This window comes from Quercus robur, chromosome 6, assembly GCF_932294415.1.
Source record: "Quercus robur chromosome 6, dhQueRobu3.1, whole genome shotgun sequence".
NCBI classification, from domain to species: domain Eukaryota; kingdom Viridiplantae; phylum Streptophyta; class Magnoliopsida; order Fagales; family Fagaceae; genus Quercus; species Quercus robur.
This window is the reverse complement of record NC_065539.1, coordinates 11,653,239-11,672,978: the sequence shown is the minus strand read 5'-3', so window position 1 is coordinate 11,672,978 and position 19,740 is coordinate 11,653,239. Positions and strand designations below refer to the sequence as shown.

The following is a 19,740-nucleotide window of genomic DNA, read 5'->3' as shown; positions in this document are numbered from 1 at the left end:
AAGTTTAAACAAACTCATGAAGGGGATGGATGGAGATCAATCATTTCATTTGGATCCCACCTTCAAAAAGTTTTTATCCATCTAAAAGCTCCTCGTGTAGGATAAAAAACACCTTCAGTTTTTCTTTTCCTATTTTTAAATAATTACTTTATTTTTTCTTTATATATACACTCAGAATGACAAACATACTATTTAAATTATGCAAGTTTAATTTGGTAGAATTCATATTATTTTTGGCATTGATACTGGTGATTTGGATGTTTAGGGATAATGTATTGGTCTAATTTGAAATCTAATAAGTTTGTAAAAAAATATGAGATTTTTATATTTAATTCATCTCTTAGAGTTACATTGATTTTTTTTTTTTTTTTTAAATATCCTTAGATCTATAAACCCAATATATATCGTCTTTTTTTTTTTTTTTTTTTTTTTTTTTTTTTTTTATCTTCCTAAAAAAAAAAAAAAAAAAAAGAAAAAGAGAGAAACAAAATAATGGCAAATTCATGTATTATTTTTGAATAGCATATATAATACCAAAAAAAAAAAAAAAATTTTGTTAGTTTATAATTATAATTATTTTTGTTTTATATCTATTGGTTGACGGGTAAAGAGGAATGTGTAAAAGTGAGAATGTGAATACCCACCTTTTTGTTTTTTTAAGGGAACCCATATTTTTACCAACAGAAGTGATATATTCACAACATTTTCACAATATTTTTACAACAAATCTAAAGTGGCAAGTTATTACTAGTTGTTATTGTTAAGGCAAAAAAAGTAATTTTAGTATTAGGTTCAAATTTAAACCAATAACAACTAACCACTTATGATTTGTTGTAAAAATATTGTAAAAATGTTACGGACATCAGGGATGGATCTACGTTGGGGCAGAGGGGGGCCATTGCCCCCCCCCCTCCCCCCACATTAAAAAAAAAAAAAACTAGTATAAAAAAATTAAGATTTGCCCTTATATATATATATATATATTTGTCTCTCTTCCTCTAAAATATTTAGATATTAATCTACAAGAAAATAAATAAATAAATAAAATTCATGCCCCTTTAACTACAAAAACAAAATAAAAAAATAAATTTGAACTAAATAAAAATCACGCACAAAATAAGAAACACTTATTTTGTATGTTATACTTTGTTGATGTGTTTTATAATATGAAATGTTTAAGAAATACTTATTTTGTATGTAGTATTTTGTTGAATATGAAATAAATATTAGTTTTTATTTTCATTTGGTTTTAAGCTTTGCCCCCCAGGTATGAATCCTGGTTTCGTCCCTTATGGACATAACACCTCTCATAGGACAATGATTTAAGATAAACCAAAAAAACACGTGAATTGACTCAGACTGTTTGGAAGGGGACCACATAGGGCAATGTTTTAAGACAGTTGGAATGGCTGTCCAATTTCCGATGTAACATCAAAACATTATGAGAGATATTACGTCTATAATATTTTTACCACAAATCACAAGTGATTAGTTGTTATTGGTTCAAATTTGAAACTTATACTAAGATTACTTTTTTGTCCTAACAATAACAATTAATAACAATTTGCCACATAAAATTTGTTGTAAAAATGTCGTGGACATATCATTTTTTAAGGATGATTTGAATTTTAGGGGCCATATAATGTCTGGTTATCTTCATCATGGATGTACGTACGCAACGTAAATGATACCAGTAACTAATAAAGTCAGCAACCCACGCCACGCAAATGCAGCAATGCAAATATCTTCATTAATGATTAATTTAAGGAGACCAAGTACATGAGTTTGGATAAAGGATCCCCCACCGGCCACTACACCATCTAAAAGCTCCACGTTGTACCCATTTTAATCCAGCAAGCAAAAAGTACAGAGACCGCGTAAGTTCAGATAACAGGTTGGCAGCTCCATGGACATTGGACTCAGCTATCCCCTCGCAACCCGTTACTGTATAAATCTTTTGCTCACCCTCACTACCTTCAATGGCTTCGATTCGAAAGTCGAAACACAAGGAATTACTCTCTTACTCTAACCCCTCACTCTTCTCTCTCTCTCTCTCTCATTCCATAAAAAGAAAAAAAATATATTATTTTGTCCGAATTCCGAAAGCCACTACTACCACATGAGACATGGATGGTTTTTATGCAAGCAGTGTTTACATGTGGTGTCCTTGGAGGACAATAATAACAGATGAACAAGAACACGACATTATGGTCTCAGCTCTCAAGCACGTTATCACTGGCGGCATTCATGGTCTCACCCCACAACACCATCAACTACTACAGCAACAGCCAGTCCCGACTAGTGCTGCCACTTTCTCATTGCCATCAACTAGCAAGAGGAGCTCGAAGAAGAAGAAGGAGAAGAATGATAATGAGAAGAGATACAGGGGAGTGAGGCAGAGGCCTTGGGGGAAATGGGCGTCTGAGATTCGAGACCCAAGGGAAGCGAAGCGCAAGTGGCTAGGCACGTTCCAGACGGCGGAGGAGGCTGCCCGGGCTTACGATAAGGCTGCCATCAAGTTCCGTGGACCCAGAGCCAAGCTTAATTTCCCTTTCTCAGACTATGGGGAAAAGCCAAGCGACGTAGAAGAAGATCAGGTTGCCGAACAAGACCACAATCTCGAAGTTAATCCAAATGTTAATGCGGAGACAATGACAGAGAGCGAGACACAGACTTTGGAAGTGGCAAATAGCAATGACGAAGAGAATGAGTTTTTGGATCGGCTTACGTTGGCAGAACTTGAAGGGTTGTTGAAGGATTGGCCTGACAATCTCAATGACCCTACCAATGACGCCACTCAGTAAAATGGTTTACCAATGAAGGACTTACGGGCCCCACATTGATAAAACCTTAGATTATATTATGGTAGAAATAGAGCATCGAATAAGGGAAAAGGATGCTCTTTGTAATTAATATTAAGTCATGTCTATTTCGACCATAATGAAGAGTTGAAATGATAGTTCATTAATTACCCCATGTGGAATCATATGAGTGGTCAGTTTATTGATTTAAGGAGTAAACTAGTCTATGCTCAGAAACCATTTCATTTTTATCAAGTAATGTAGTTAGTTGACTCAATAAAAATAGAATGACCGGTTCTAATTTTTTTTTTTTTTTTCCTTTCTTGTTAATTAGAGCAAGTAATTAGATGACATGAATGGCCCTAAACAACCACTTGAAGCGGAAATTTATTAGATATTCCAAGAATATACTCTCTCCCTCTCACATAGGATAGGTCCCATGATATGTGAAATCCACCCCTATGTGAGAGGGGAGATTATATTCCCGAAGTACCCAATAATAATCCACTTGAAGCTAAGCTATAAGGCCTACTTGCCTCCTTGGCAAAGGTAGGCAAGATATTCACAATACATTTTTTGCTCCATAGTACAGTGTTCCTAATATTATCCTAACTTAGGTTATATTTGGATCGGTTGAAAATAAAAAGGATGAAAAATATAGAAGAGAAAATGTTATTTGTCATTGTTTGATTGAGTTGAAAACACGAAGGGAAGAAAATTGTGGGGCTCGGTATTTTCCATCGGCCCACCAAAATGCATCTCAAACACAGAGAAAACATGCTAGAAAATGAGATAAGAAATGCGAATTCCGCTTTTGCCCTTATTCCTTGTTGTCTTTGACTTGTTGAAGCTATATTTTTCTTTTGGATGCCGAGAACCTTATTTCTTTTTAATACGGTGACAGATATGAAAAGGGGATCTAAGTAGAAATGGCCAAATTCATTGGGTAATAAATACCTGACCCTACCCAATTTGTAGGTTCTGAGTAATACCCGGTACATCATGAGTGAATAATAATCGGGTAGGGTTTGAATATTACCCGAAAGTATCAGGTTGGGTATAGATATTACCCACACTCGGCCCGTACTTGGTACTTGTAAATTATAAAAAATTAAAAAATAAATAAATCAAACATCAGACTTTCAGCCCCCTTGGCCCTTAGCAACCTCACGGCACCTCCACGGATCTCTCCTTCACAATCAATTATAGTTACCGTTTGATGATCATTGGTCTCTTGCCTCTTTATTCTCAATCATCTTCTTCACTAGTTTGCAACCTGTAACTGATGTTCAATCTTCTTTGTTATTTGTGAATTTGCATTTTTTTAGTTTCTGCGACTTCAAATTTTGTATCGTGGATCGTTTACTGAGGTGTGTTTGTTTGTTGTAGTTGTACAGTCAGGAAAATTTGTGTGACATACATGAATGAACTAGGTTGTTGAATTGGACTCGTGATCTTATTTATATTGAAGCTTCATCCAGATAGGATTGTCATTGGTTTTATTGCAATAATGACTGTTAAACTGTAATTGATTATCACAACCTGTTGTGTGCCTAGAAAAACTATTGCTTTTGAGCTCTGCTCTGTTGAAGTTCTCGAAATATGTAACCTTTAATCAAGCGTATATTTATAAGTGAGCCTTCACTCCAGTAATAACTTATTAAAAGAACTGAAAAATAATTAAGAACTGCAGGTATAAGACAATGGAGCATGAGTGTGTCCACGTCCATGAGATAATATAAATTGCCGGAACTGAAGAGGCAGAGGCAAATGTTGAATACTAGAGTGACTTTAACATCTTTGTTTAGCAATTTGCTTGTTAAGAAGCAGATACATCTAACTTGAAAGTTATTTATAAGTGTTAAATAGATAAAGTTATTGGTTAGTTTTTAAGTTAAAATGGTCTGGATTTTTTATTTAAAAATAATAATTTTTTTTAAAGCGGGTTTAGATTGGAAATAGGTATTCGTAGATAATAAATTTGGGTACGAATTGAGTATGGATGTTAATGAGTATTGAAATCCAGATATCTATGGGCAAACAATTTGGGCCTAGTTTGGGTATACTCAATCCAAACCCTACCCATAACCATCCCTAAATAAATAGGTTAAAAAAAATTAATTGAATTGTTGAAATGTGGAGGCCATGCGGAACTCCACATATGATATATTCATTTTTTTTTTGGTCAGTAATGGAACTTTCATTAAACTTAATAATTAATAAGTCTATTACATCGTAGACTAGCTTTGTCAGAAGCTGTTATATTTTCCACCATAGGCGGAGGATACAAAAAGATAACAAAAGAGTCTACACTGCTAGCACCAAGCTTGGCCAATGCATCAGCACATTGGTTGGCCTCCCTATATATGTGAACTATCTGCTTGTTGGGGATCTCGCTCAGCAGGTTCCTGCAATCAGTTAGTAATGGTTCCATTAACAAGTTGGCAGTATTATTATTCATCAACAAAACAACACTCAATGCATCCATCTCAATAATTAGATTACTAAGACCCATCTCCTTGGCTAATAGAAGCCCATCTCTTAGAGCCCACAATTCTGCCATACAGCTATTGGAGCACCCAAGAGGCCTTGCAAATCCTTTCAACCATTGCCCATCATGATCTCTAATGATACCACCACCACTAGCACGTCCAGTGCTCCCAATAGTAGACCCATCTGTGTTCAGCTTCGCCCACCCATTGGAGGCTTCTCCCAACCCACTTCAATTACAATTTTAGCTTTAGGCAGCTTGGCATTCCTTCCAACAGAGAAAAATTCCGCACTATCTTTAATGCTCTTCTTGTACTATGACCGCTCCAACTTGCCTGTCCTAAAAACGAAATTATTTCTATGCAGCCATAGATTCCACACTCCTATGGGAAACAATAATTTCCAAGGGATCCCCATCCACCTAGATATAATATCTGATTTGCAATTTACTTCGAGCCATTCACCAATGGATAAGTTGAAAGTCTCCCTCAAGCAGATCGGGAAATGGAGTTGCAGCCAATAGTCCTTAGCAAACTCGCAACCCCTCAGTAAGTGATCAACTGATTCATTGCTTCAGTGACACAAACTGCAAGAAGTATCAAGATTCAGGCCTCTCAACCCCAAAACTTCTCCGGTAGGTACACTGTTATGTAAGCAGAGCCAAAGAAAAAATTGAATCTTAGGAAGAGCTTCAACCTTCCACACCCACTCCACCGAAACTGCATCAAGCTTCAAAGGATTAAGCCCCTTAGCCAACAAATACACCAACTTCAAAGAGAAAAATCCATTCTTAGAGTAGGCCCATTGAAGCGAGTCCTCTGCCTCATTATTACAAGACAGTGGAGTAGCTTTAATGGCATTGAGTATATTGCCGGCTAATTCAAAGGATAAGCAATCATCTTGCCATACATGATTATGATCAACACATTGCTTTACAGTGATGAGCTCTTCCTCGCGAAACAATGGCCCTTTGATGAGAGATCTCAGCGTGCCCATTGGGAGCCAAAAGTCAGTCCAAACCTTCACTGTTTCACCATTCATTATTGACCACTTCAGCCCCTTAACGTATATTGGACCACCCCTCTTACAAGCCGCCCAACAACTAGAGCATGGGAGCTTACTTCCTTCATCAGTCATTCTACTCGTTGAAAGATACTTTTACAACACCAAAAGGCGAGATTAAAGTTGGAATTTTTCTTTAACTAGTCAAAAATAAATAAATGGTGAAAATGTGGAGGGCATACAGGAATGTGGAAGAACTTGTTAATATAATATTTTATTATGACAAACCTTTGTTATTTTTGAAATATTATAATAAAATTTTTTATTTAAAAAATGAGGTTGTCCAAACTTTTTTAAGTATTTGACTATTCTCTCGGATATATGTAGTTTCCTGTTCCACACGCACCAAGTTATTACAGAGAGAAATCTCATGAGAGTGATCCCAAAATGCTAATAAGAGGTTTCGAATTTATAATCTCATAGATATTATGAGGCTCTATGTTTACTATAATATTTGAAATTACACGGAAAGTTAGTTAGAGGCACATGCATATGCTAGATTTTAAAAAGTTATTAAAAGAAGAAGTCATGTGCTTTATTAAATTTAGCATATGATTAAACATGTTATAATTGTATTTTAGTATATGATAAATGTGATTTAATTATTGGTGCTCTTAGGCCAGTCATGTGCTTTATTAAATATAGCATATGATTAAACATGTTATAATTGTATTTTAGTATATGATAAATGTGATTTAATTATTGGTTCTCTTAGGCCAGTACCACATTAGTGCCATTTGATGCATTTTTCTTTTGTTTTACGGTACTCACAGATATCTATCACTTCAACAATTCGTTGGATGAGGAAACCTTCTGAAGAGTGAAGACTCTTGCATCAATATATTTTTATAAATAAAAAAATTTAGTTGGTAGGAATTGAAAATTCGTTATCAAGTATTGTAATAAAATTAGTGAATTGAGATTTGATAAAAGAAAAAGAAAAAAGAAAAAAGACAATAACAATGCATACTTGGAGCAGAGTGAAACAGAATCAAACACAAATATCTCTGGCTCAAATGGGTCAGGGGCGGAGCCAAGTTGCCCCTTTGGGGGGGGGGGGGGGGGGGCGTGGCCCCTGCAAAAAAGAAAAAGAGTCCACCAGCATATATACTAATTTTAATTGGGCCCCCCAATGATGTACATCCGGCCCCCTCCACCCTCCCTTTTTTGTTCAATACTTCAATTCATTCCCAGGCTCTAGTTTCAGTTGTAGGCCTTTTTATCCTCTAATAAAACAAAACATGGCCCACAGCCCACTTATATTTAAATACCCAAAGCACTACCCAACAAAACAATACTTTATCACCCATTCTCCAACTCAAAATTAGAAGATTCAAAACCCTTTCTTTTGTTTCTCTTTTTACTCTCTTCTTGTCTACTGTGTACACGCCACCGCCCACTCCACTGGTTACAGCAACCCTTAAACAAAAAAAAAAAAAAAAGAAAAAACCCTCAACTTAGCTCAGCACTCCTCTCAAACTCAGTCCTCACGATCCCCCAAAAAAAAAAAAAAACTGACCATTATTTTGTTTCTTCTTGCTTTCTTAAAATAAATCATTCAAAGTAGGGGTGTAGCCAGAGGGTGAGTTTTCAATTTCCGCTTCATCTCTTTTTAGGGTCTGTTTGGATTGAGCTTATTTTTGCTGAAACTGAAAACACTGTAGCAAAATATTTTTTAAATGTGTGAATAGTACCGTGGGACCCATTTTTAATGAAAAAATTATTGAAAAGTGGAATTTGTGAGTCCGTGAACAGTACACGAATCACTATTTATCAGAGAAAAGTCAACATTTGCGGTTACTGTTCATGCAACAGTACATGAACAGTAGCCGCATCACTCTGAAACGCGTGAAAACAAACAAACAAACAAACAAACAAAAAAGGAAGAAGGATGCGTTTACTGTGTTCACTGTAGCGTGGGTCCCATGCCCAAAACGCAAACACTGAACGCAGCAAAACGTCCAAACCAAACTGGCACTTAGTGTTTTTTTTTTTTTTTCTCAACTATCTACACTTAAATATTCACATGCTCTTTAATTTTTCATAGATTTTTAGAGAAATATATAGTTGAAGGCATGGGCATGGGGAGGTTGTTTGTGATGAGTTTTGAAGGGAAAATAAAGTTTGTACTTTGTGAAGATAAAGTTTCTAAGGTAATTTTTTTTTTTATTACCTATTTTTTATTAGTTAGATATCATGTGGCAGTGAGTGTTGTTAAATTATTTGGTTTATGTTGTGTACTTGTGTGTTTAATTTTTGCTTTTGTTTGAGGGGTTATTCTTAATTAAAAAAAAAATACAGGAAAATTTGAATAATAGGAATGATGATGGGTTGACTGTTTAAATTATAGTGGAAATTTTTTTTTGTTAAGTATGAATAACATCCATATAATTAAGTAAAAATTTCTAATTAAGATTTTATTTTTTAAGTTCTTTTCAAGTTAATTTTTGAGTCATATTCTTAAAGCTAAAAGAATTATGAGCAAACGAAAAACAATTGATACATTCTTAAAGAAAAAAGATGTTAGCAATTCAAAATTTAGGACACCTGTGGCTGTAGAAACAAATGTGGTTGTAAAAATAAATGTTGATACTTCAATGCCTGATGAACACCCCTCCAAATGTTCAAGAATTTAATTTGAAGAGATAGATCGTGATCCAGAATCACGTAAACAAATATGTGAATTTCCTATAAACAAACAAGATGAAATCTGATAAGCTTATTTCAAAAAAAGTTCATATCAACCTAAATATATACATAAATATATACACTGTTCATACAACGATGATAATCATCATCGTCGAAAATTGGCCCCCATGTAAAAAATTATGGCTACGCCCCTAGGGTGGACCAATGTTGAAGCCAGACACTCCAACATGGTTGACCATCCAAACTGGTACATCAAAAGTACGACCCTTATTGTCCTACTCTCCAACCGAAACAACGTCAATTATTTTAGTTGGTTGGTGCGTTGGTGAGCTGTGAGTCCAGAAAAAGTTATGATTGTAGTTCGAAATATTCTAAAATGCAATGATAAACAAGAATCATCTCGACCCTAAAGTCAAAAAATCATATCTTCGATGAAACAGAGTTGCCTTAAGAGTCGATCGGTATCTTCATGGGGACAGAAATACATCATTCAATCATATCTCGACTATTGAAACAATGAGGGAGAAGAATTGTGAGTTTAAAGATAATGTTATTGTTTGGAATTGACTCCCAAGTGAATATGAAACTGTGCACCTTTGATCTGTACTCGATTAGTCTCACGAGTGCTCCTTTCATTAACTCATCCATGACTCTGAGGCCGTGTGCTTTATCTACTGAAGAAAACGACCATTTGTGACTTTTATAAAAAATTGAAACATAAATAAAATCCTCAGTACTTTTGGTTTCTCCAACCCTTTGGCTCTCTTCTTGCGACCACTTGATTTACGATATAAAGGTAGCGTTAGTGGGCATTAGTGGCTGGAGTGTTAATCTTGGAATGTATCAAATAAACCAGCTATTACTTTGGGTTGTCACATGACCACCTCAGTTGCAAAAAAAATGTAATATAAGTTACTAAAAATGAAATGACTGTTTTTATTTTTATTTTTTTTCCTTGTTATTAATTAAAGTGGGTAATTAGATGATAATAATTCTATTTTGTATATGATAGGGAAGAGAAAACTTGAAAATGGTCATTAAAGGATTAGTGGAAGACCCTAGTTCTTGGGTTCGGCTTACCTCAGTAAAATTATTATAGGATATTTCCTTTTGTTTTGAACAAAAGTTGCTACATCGATCACCAATTAACTTACGATGGAGATTAAAACCCAATGTCACCTCATTAAATTTCAAGCAAAATCTAATGGAAAAAACCCTTTTAAATCTAATGCAAAACTAATAATGTTAAGCAGGGGCGAAATTACCTCAAGGTCAGGGGATTCAAATGAACCCCCTAACTTGGCCAAAATTGTTTTTTATATATAAAATTTTTAATAATTTTTTTTTTGAACCCCCTGACCCTAAATTTTGTTTAAAACTAACTGAAATAAGTTTAAATATAATCATCTTAAAGGTACCTTCATAATATTTTCACAATAAAGGTTAAGTGACAAGTTGTAATTGGTTTTTATTAAAACCCACAATTGATATTACTTTTTGACCTACCTTTAACAACTTGACAGCAAAATGAAGTTGTTTTTCCTTCCACTTTTCTTCTTCATCAACAAAAAATATACACCATCATCAAAACCAACAGATCTATATCTATTTTTTTTATCTTTTCTCCTTCTCTCTATTTTCCTTTCTCCTTTCTATGTTTTTTAAGTTTTACTCTCTATTTGATCAAACAGTTTGATAAATGTTCTATAGATTTCCAAGTCTAAGAAGTTTTTTAGTGCTTGCTCTAATTCCAAGAAACTGACCACGTGTATAATTAATTAAGAAGCCGTATACTTCAAAAGTATATATTTATATCAATTACTATATTTTTCTTAGTTTCACATTTAATGCTAGTCCAACTCCTAGGTGTGTTACTATTCTTCTTTATCATATATTTTTATTTAATTATATTACATATAAATATAATAAGTCTTATTGATTTGATAAAAATGCATGATTAGTTATTTAATTATATTTGTTTATGAATTCAATGATTATTGTCTTACCAATCTTTAAACTATTTATAAATTTTTTAAACTATTGTACAATATAGCTTAATTGTATACTAAATTATATTTAGAATACTATTTTAGATCATTTTATAACATGTATATAATATAGAAGTTGTATATATAGAAAAAAAAATTAATTATTTTATTTTTTACTTGCCCCTCATGAGAAATTCCTAGATTCGTCACTACTAACCCTCAAGAAAAAAATTCTGGAGCTGTCACTAATGTTAAGACTTTTCTTTTTCTTTCTTTTTTAACATCACTAACGCTTAAATCTTAAACAAGTGCAAAATAAAATAACTAATGAGAAAAGTATTTCTTATCAGCCAAATTAGATTTGAAACTATTTGGTATAATCTTTAGACAAAAGAAAGAAAAAAAAAAAATAGAGTGAAGAAGGAGAAGAAATCTCTTTTCAAACTATCAAAGTATGGGAAGATATTCATTTCAAAAAAAAAGTATGAGAGAAGGACATCTAATCATGTATTCTTTACTTTTGATTTCTTATTCAATCCTATGTTAATTTATGAAATGTCAAAATATAATTTATTCAATCCTATGTTAATTCAATTCTTTACTTTTGGGTACTATAATTATATTACAAAACTTGGCATCAAATTTGATCTGAACAAGAGGCATATAACTTCTATAATGAGTGTGGAAGAAATTTTAAATTTAGTATTCGAAGAGAATGGTGTAATAAAAGAAAAAAAAGATGGTGTGGTGACTTAAAGAAAATTTATATGTTGTAAAGAGGGATATAAAGCCTTATAGAGAGATCGTGAAAATCAGAGAAGTGAACAAAGTTCATTTGGAACTTCTGAAAATTCAGTAAATTTTTATAGTAAAAAAAGAAATGGAGAATTTTCAAGAGACTTATGTGAATTTTCTAATATTTAATATTTGGCTAATATCTGTAATGTGTCAAGTAGGAAGGAGAAATCTTCATATTCTTTTTTCTTGTTTTAAGAATACTAACAATCTCCAAAGAGATGGTATCAGTTCAATGCTTACAGAGTCTACAACTGGTAGAATTGAAGTGTTTTCTACCTGTCTTTGAATGGATGCATCGAATTTTTAATTTTGAATGATTGTCAATGGCCAAATTTTTTAATTGTTGGAACTCACAATTTATGCTATTTTGTTGGAGCTCAAAGTTTGTAATGATCAAAGTTCCTTTAATCTTTAATGCTACTCTGTAGCTAACAGTTTATGCAAAAGAGAAGAATAATATCTTTGTGAAATTTTTCTTTGTTCTTGCTTGTTGCTGTGTTCGCTGCTTTCCTTGGTATTTTTGATTTCGTCTATCTGTTATTACAAATTTACAACGCTAAAGTATCATACATGCGTACGGGTAGTTGACCATCCAAACTGGTACATCACAAGTAGTCAAGTACGGACCCTTTATTGTCCTACAGTCCTCGTACTCTGCTACCGAAACAACGTTAGTAAAGTTGGTTAGTTGGTAAGTTCTGAGTCTGGATAACCAACCAAGAGCCGCCGCAATACGCGTACAGACGGTAAAGAGATATTACTAGAAATAGTTATGTGAATGTAGTTTAAAATATTCGAAAATGCAAAAGATAAACGAGTATCATCGATCTCGACCCGAAAGTCAAAAAAATCAACTGGCATCTTCATTGAAACAGATCGAGATGCCTCAAGAGCCAATCGGTGTCTTCATGGGTACAGAAATACCTCATTCAATCATATCTCTACTGTTGAAACAATGAAGGGAGAGGGCAATTGTGAGTTTAAAGATAATGTTAATCTTGGACGGTGTTAATTGTTCAAATAAACTAGCTATTACATCAGAGACATTTTACCAGTTGAACTAACAAGATCATTAAATTAAAACATCAATAAATTTTTAATGTAAATAAGAATTGAATCTCAAATTTCTTATTTAATTATCAAAAACTTTATCAATAGAGTTAACTGAAACTCACTTATATACTTTAACTAATCATGTCCTAATAAATATTTTCTAAAATATTAGATTTGAGGTAGTGTCTTCAGTTTTTGAGATGGTCGGTATCCTCTTATGTATATATAATGTAATCATGACTTGTTCATTTTCTTCAATAAAATTGCAATTTTCTATTAAAAACAAAAAAAAAAAGGTCGGAGATTTGTATTTCATGCAACTGGCTCAGGAGAAAAAGATATTTCGGTATTGCTTACAAAACTAGTCTGGGCCCATTTTGCTGTTTTGACTTTTCACACTTGAAGTAGTTACTCTGGGCATGTTGGACTTGGACAATGTCAGCCATCTAAGCCGAGTCCTTGTTACGGGAGAACACACTTTCATATGTCATGTCATCCAGTTGTTATGGGTACGTTCGTTGAGATTTATGTGGGGCCTAGCTACGTACGAGGTCCGACTCGGTCTCATGCATCCTCTCTTAAATTTTGCCACCCAATTTAATTTTTGAATTCCGACCCTAGTACATTTTGTGAAAGCCTGAAAGGTCAAGATAATATAATAAACCCCCCCCCCCCCCCCCCCCCCCCCCCCCCCAAAAAAAAAACAAAAATCATTTTGATAATACCTTTATTTTAAATTGTAGTGAGTTTCACTTCTTTTTTTGTAAAGATATTGTACAATTTTATTATATCAGTAAAAACTCATACATATTAATTTAAGGATTTAACCTATTTAAGCCCAAAAAAAAACTATGGATATAGCGTACAATAAAGACCACACATTGGAGTTAATTAAAAAAAATTATAATTCAAAAATTATAATAGAGGTGGGGAATTTAAACACTAGATTTTTTTATAGAAATGCTAAAATGTGTCAACCAGTTCAGATACAGAGCTTTTGAAAAATAAATATAGTTAATGTAAGCCTCATCAACAACTTATCTGCATGTTATTTTACTTGTTAAATTCACAAAAAAAGAAAAAGAAAAGAAAGAATCCTCTACTTTATAAATTTAAGAGATAAATACTTTATATATATATATATATATATATATACACACAGTCACATTAGGGTGACTAGGGGTCTATTTGGATTTTTTTTCTTTCTTTATATATATATAGACACACACACGGTCACATTAGGGTGACTAAGGATCTATTTAGATACCGTTTATTACTGAAAACTGAAAATATTATAGTAAAATAATTATTAAATGTGTGAATGGTGTCGTGGAACCCAAATTTAAAGTTGTTTTTGCTAAAAAAGTACTTGTGGGTCCCATGAACAGTACACGGGACCCACACAAAAAAAGCAGATGCGCGTTTGCTTTCCTTTTTAGTGCAATAAAAATGTGCACTAGATGCGATATAAAATTTTAAACCAATTTTTTTTATGTTTTAAGTTGACATGTTAATTTGTAAACTTATGCAAGAAAATTTGTAATAATTATAATATAAATATTTATTAAAATGATTGTAACTTTTATTGTAGGCACTTATACATTTCTTGTGGGGTCAGTTAGGAGAATCTTTTTGGAAGAGTAAATGGTAGTAGATGGGTTTGTGAAAAAATAAAGAAATACTATTTAAATAGAGTATAATATAAGGTAAAAAAATTTATAGATACAATAAAATTTTAACTTATGGTGTCTACTTTTTTTTTTAAGTGTTTATTATTAGATTAAAACATCAATTAATTTGTTGTGAACATAATTCAAACACTTATTCAATTTTTATTTTAAAAGTACCAGTTAATAATAATTCATTCAAATTAGTGGGAAAAATAGTATTTTAGATAAAATATTGAAGAGCTTGGAATGTTGTTTTGCAGCTATCAAAGCATTAACATCGGTTGTGCCAAATGCTAAATTTTTAGCATTTGGCACACCAAACACCAAAAAACCTCCCACATCAAATGTTTTAAATGCCAAACATTTTGGTATTCATTAACAATACAATTCTAAATATAGAAAAGTATTGATAGGAATTGTAAAAATTTATTCTTTTTGAATTTAATTTTCTCTATCCTCTCTTCTATCTCACATATGTATCTCTCTCTCTTCTTATGGTTTTTCTCTCAACCTGTCTTCCTCTCTTCCTCTATCACACTCAACCCCCGACCTCACCGTATTGTCAATCTCACCACTTGCCACGCCGCCAAACTCGCCAATTTTAGTCGCTAAACTATCTGGCCATACGTAGAAGAGATTGAAACAGATTAGGACCTCCGACCTTGTTGGAACAGAGAGAGGTTTATGATTACAATATTAAAATTCTTAACTCAATCTAGTTGTGGAGGGTTTTTTTTGTGGTCTTTTTTTCTAGAGCTGGTCCCAATCTCTGTGGTTTGGTTGGTTTTGGATGTGTGGGTTTTTTGTTGTTGTTTTGGGAGGGGTAATGGTGGGTTGCAATGGGTTGTTGGTGTTGGCCTATCTTTGTGTACGTGGTTTGGGTCGATTAAGTGGTAGTAGTTCTTGGGTCGTCAATAGTGGGTTCTGATCTCTGTGGTTTGGTTGGTTTTGGATGTGCATTGTGGTGATTGGTTGGGTTCTAATTGGTTTTAGGTGGGCTATGGTGGCTGACTGGTTGCTGCTTGGGGGTAAGGTGGTGATTTTTTTTTTTTTTTTTTAAAGTTATTTTAATAGGTGATGTGCTAAAGTAAAACATGTGATGTATGATATATTGTAAAATGATGTATTAAAATAAATAAATTAGCTTTTTGGTGTGAGAAAATAGAATTTTTTTACAACGGCTAATACTTAATTAATGCTCTTAGAGCATCAGCATTGGTGGAGCTAAAATTTTTAGCTTTTAGCAACTCAAAAAGTTACTTTATCCATTTTAACACATCACTTTATAATATGCCCAACATCAATGGTTCTAATTTTTTTTTGCCTCTTCATTTAAATATTATTTCTTTATTAATTTCTTATAATTTCTTTCTTATTTTTCAATGCCTCTTTCTCTCTTCCTATCAACCTCTCTATCATCTGAAGCAAGAGCCACAACCACCTCCACCAGCACAACCAACCCAGTCACAGCCACTCACCGCCACAACCACAACCAGCCCACTAGAACTCTTATTTAAAATAAATAAATTAAAAATAAATAAATAACAACAACAACCACCACCACCACCACAAACCCACCTCAACAACGCACCCACCACAGCAACAACCCGATTTCAACCACAACAGCAACAACCCAACCACCGATCCTAGAAACAACCCGATTTGAGAAGAAGAGACACTCAGATGACTAGGAGTGGAGGAAGAGAGCGATATGGGTTGGTGAGGAGTGGAGGAAGAAAGAAAAGAAAACTGAAAGGGAGAGGAGAAGGGTGGCAGCTTGGGGCTTGGGTCGGGAGCGAGTGGAGGAAAAGATGGGTCAACAGCTGGGTAGGGGGAGATGGGTCAACGAGGAGTGGAGGACAAGAGAAAAAAAAATTAAATGGGAGAGGGTGAAGAGAAAGCTATAGGAGAGGAAATAGGAAATAGAAAAGGAAAGAAAAATATTATTTAATTGGAGGATTCAATAAAATAGTAATATTTTGGTAGACTTTTGAGCTACAGTGCATTGGCATAGATGGCAGTCACTGTAGTTCAAATGGTAAAATTTTAGTAATATCACTAGGGGTGTAATCGGTTCGGTTTTTGGTTTTTTGTGCTTTGGGTTTGGTCTGGTAAGGCCTTTGGTTTTTTTTCAAAAATTTTCTTTTTGGGCTTTTTTTTTAAAAAAAAAAAAATACAGTATTCAAGTCCATTTGTTTATTGGCCCTATTTGGGCCTTTTATGCTCTTTGTTATTAGGCCTTTTTTAGAAACCAGTTTTAGGCCTTTTTTGGGAACCAGTTTTGGCCTTGTTTTGGGCCTTTTCTATTTTGGCCATTTTTGGGCCTTTTTTAGGAATCTATTTTGGCCCTTTTGGGGACTTAATACACACCTATAATTTATGAACTTGCTTAACCTGCTTTTGCTCAACAAAAAATATTCTCGTATAGCCTGCCTACTTTAGGGCTTCTATTATCCTCATTAAAATACTTACATAACCTGCTTTTGATCCCCAAAAAAAAAAAAAAAAACTCACAACCTATTACATATTCATAAATCCAAAAATACACATATCACAGATTCATAAATCACAACCTATCACTGTGTCACAGATTTATAATGTTAGGACATATGTGATTCACTTGTTAAGAACATATGTCACTATTTTATGTAATTGGCTAATCTTTTGACAAAACGCACTTTACTTGTAATTAGGTAGATCTAGGATGTGTTTAATACTTCAAGAAACATTGTTTCAAGTTTTAGTGTTGAAGGCATGCAAGTCTATCCAAGATTCAAGTGTGATGAGTGCTATTCATTAAAGCTCAACAGCTAGCTATCTATTGAGACTTGCAAAGCTGTTGAAGCCCGTGGCTCGACAACAGCTCGACAGATAGGGTATCTGCTTAGATTTATGAAATTCAGTTTTTCAGGATTGTTTTTCATTCAATCCATGATTGTATGTTTGAACTTTCTTTTCTCACAACTCTAGACATATAAAAAGATTATTTTAACAGCCGTCAAAAGTGACACCAGTTGCATAAGTGTTGAGCAAAGTTTGTTCAATCAAATTGTGACGGGAGACAGAATTTGCCCTAGTTCATCTTTCTTGTGAAGAAGCTGCTATGTTTGTACACCATAGGGCTTTGTGACCAAGCATCTTCTCGATCTTTATCGTGTGATGAACTAAAAAATTTTCCAACCAACAACCTTCTCTAGTTGGTAATTGAAGTTGCATACTGGGATCCACGCAATTGGTTAGTCACATACTGGGAGCCGTGCATTACAAGGAGAGATTGTCACTACAGAACAAGTCCAATTAAGTATTGGAATAAGGGGTCAACTATAGGTTGGTATAAGGTACTAGGATTCCTTTACTTGTAACCGCTTGTTTTGATAATAGTGAATTCTCGAGAGTGATGACTTTAAAATCACTCGGTGGGGTTTTTACCGTGTAGGTTTTCCCCATTCGTAAACAAATCACTATGTCAAATTTATTTTCAGCTGCATATTTAGTTATTTAGTAATTTGTTTGTGCTACCACGCACTTTGCATGTAATTAACTAATTAATTCACTTGGCTAAATTAATTGGTTAATTTATCACTAGGGGTCAATACGTTTTTGGCCTATCACATTACCAACTTTAAAGCTTCATTATTCTCATTAAAATACACATATCACAGTCATAAATCCAAAAATAACATGTCAACAGTATGTAACCGGTCAACAATACATTTGCACAACCTGTTAACACAGATTCAAAAATCCAAAAATAATCTAGAGCAAAAAATTGCTCCAATGCTCAAACTAATCTGTAACTTGTTACAAGTACCCATCAAATACAAACAAGATTAAAAAATAAAAGTACAAATTTCATTACTTCATTAGTAATATGTCAATGTCCACATATTGTCCATATGTAAATACCTACATAACAACATTATAGCCAAAAACTCAACATAAATTGGCCATATGTCAATGTCAACATATATTGTCTATATGTAATATTTGGCCAAAGACTCAAAATAAATTGGTCATATGTCATTGCCTATTGCCTAATACCATATATTGTCTATATATAGGCCACTGTAAAGACTCAAAATAAAAACCCACATCTAGATGTAGGCCACTATCTATTAGTGTCTAATAACAAAAAGTCCATATATCAATATGTCAAGTCCACACATCAATATGTTGTCAAAATAAAAACCAACAAAACCCAATATGTTGTCATCAATACCACCCATCCAAAGAGCAAAGAGCAATAATCAATCATTAACTTCAATCGGTGTTGGTGTGGACATGTCTAGTTTCGATGTTAATGCAGCACCACTCACAAGTTCTACAAAAAAAACCAAAAAAAAAAACAAAAAGTCACTTGTAAAATAAAACAATAAATATGCCAAGAATCCAAGACATTCAATTTTGTTTTTAATAAAGAAAGAAATAGACATGTAGTATTTTTTTTTTTACAAATAAAGATATAGACATTCATATTTTTTAGAATATAAAAAATAATAGCATACCTCCATCAAGCTTTTCAAACTCTTCAACATCATCCATGGCAGCTCGAAGGCAAATTGGAGCCGATGAAGAACGAAGCCAATTTTGGCCACAAATGAGAGCTTCCACCATAATTGGAGACAAAGAGCTCCAAAATGGATCAAGAACACAACCAGTCGTACTAAATGCAGATTCTGAGGCCACAGTGGATACCAAAATTGCAAGAACATCATCCATGGCAGCTCGAAGGCAAATTGGAGCCGATGAAGAACGAAACCAATTTTGGCCACAAATGAGAGCTTCCACCATAATTGGAGACAAAGAGCTCCAAAATGGATCAAGAACACAACCAGTCGTACTAAATGCAGATTCTGAGGCCATAGTGGATACCAAAATTGCAAGAACATGTCGTGCAATTCTTGAAAGCACACGGTATTGTGGATAATTAACCTTCCACAAAGCCAAAATATCAAATTTCTCATCCAAGACATCTTCACAACTCTCTGCTAAGTATTTATCAACCTCTGATTTGTTATTTGAAGAATCTTTACTCTTTAAGTGCTTCTTAAATCCCATCATCCTCATTGCCTTCACATCCACAACCACACTAGAATCATCTCTCTCCATTGATCCACTTTTTTTTTGGCCTAGGGCTTGTGCAGCAACACTAGCACTACTAGTCCCCACTTGATTTTGAGTATAAACATCATACAAACTCACCAATACACCCTTTACTCTTTCTATCAT

General features: G+C 33.7%; 1 protein-coding gene across 1 annotated transcript; it reads left to right on the top strand.

Annotated features, from left to right (window-relative positions):
* The first annotated feature begins 1,830 nt into the window (after window positions 1-1,830).
* On the top strand, window positions 1,831-3,043 carry LOC126689645 (ethylene-responsive transcription factor ERF011-like). Its single transcript, XM_050384869.1, has one exon. It carries the CDS (start codon window positions 2,127-2,129, stop codon window positions 2,802-2,804), a length of 678 nt encoding a protein of 225 aa, XP_050240826.1. The 5' UTR covers window positions 1,831-2,126; the 3' UTR covers window positions 2,805-3,043.
* The last annotated feature ends 16,697 nt before the right edge of the window (window positions 3,044-19,740 follow it).

Excerpts from the sequence above, each read along its gene's own strand:
- LOC126689645 (XM_050384869.1), top strand. The coding sequence starts at position 2,127 with ATGGATGGTTTTTATGCAAGCAGTGTTTACATGTGGTGTCCTTGGAGG.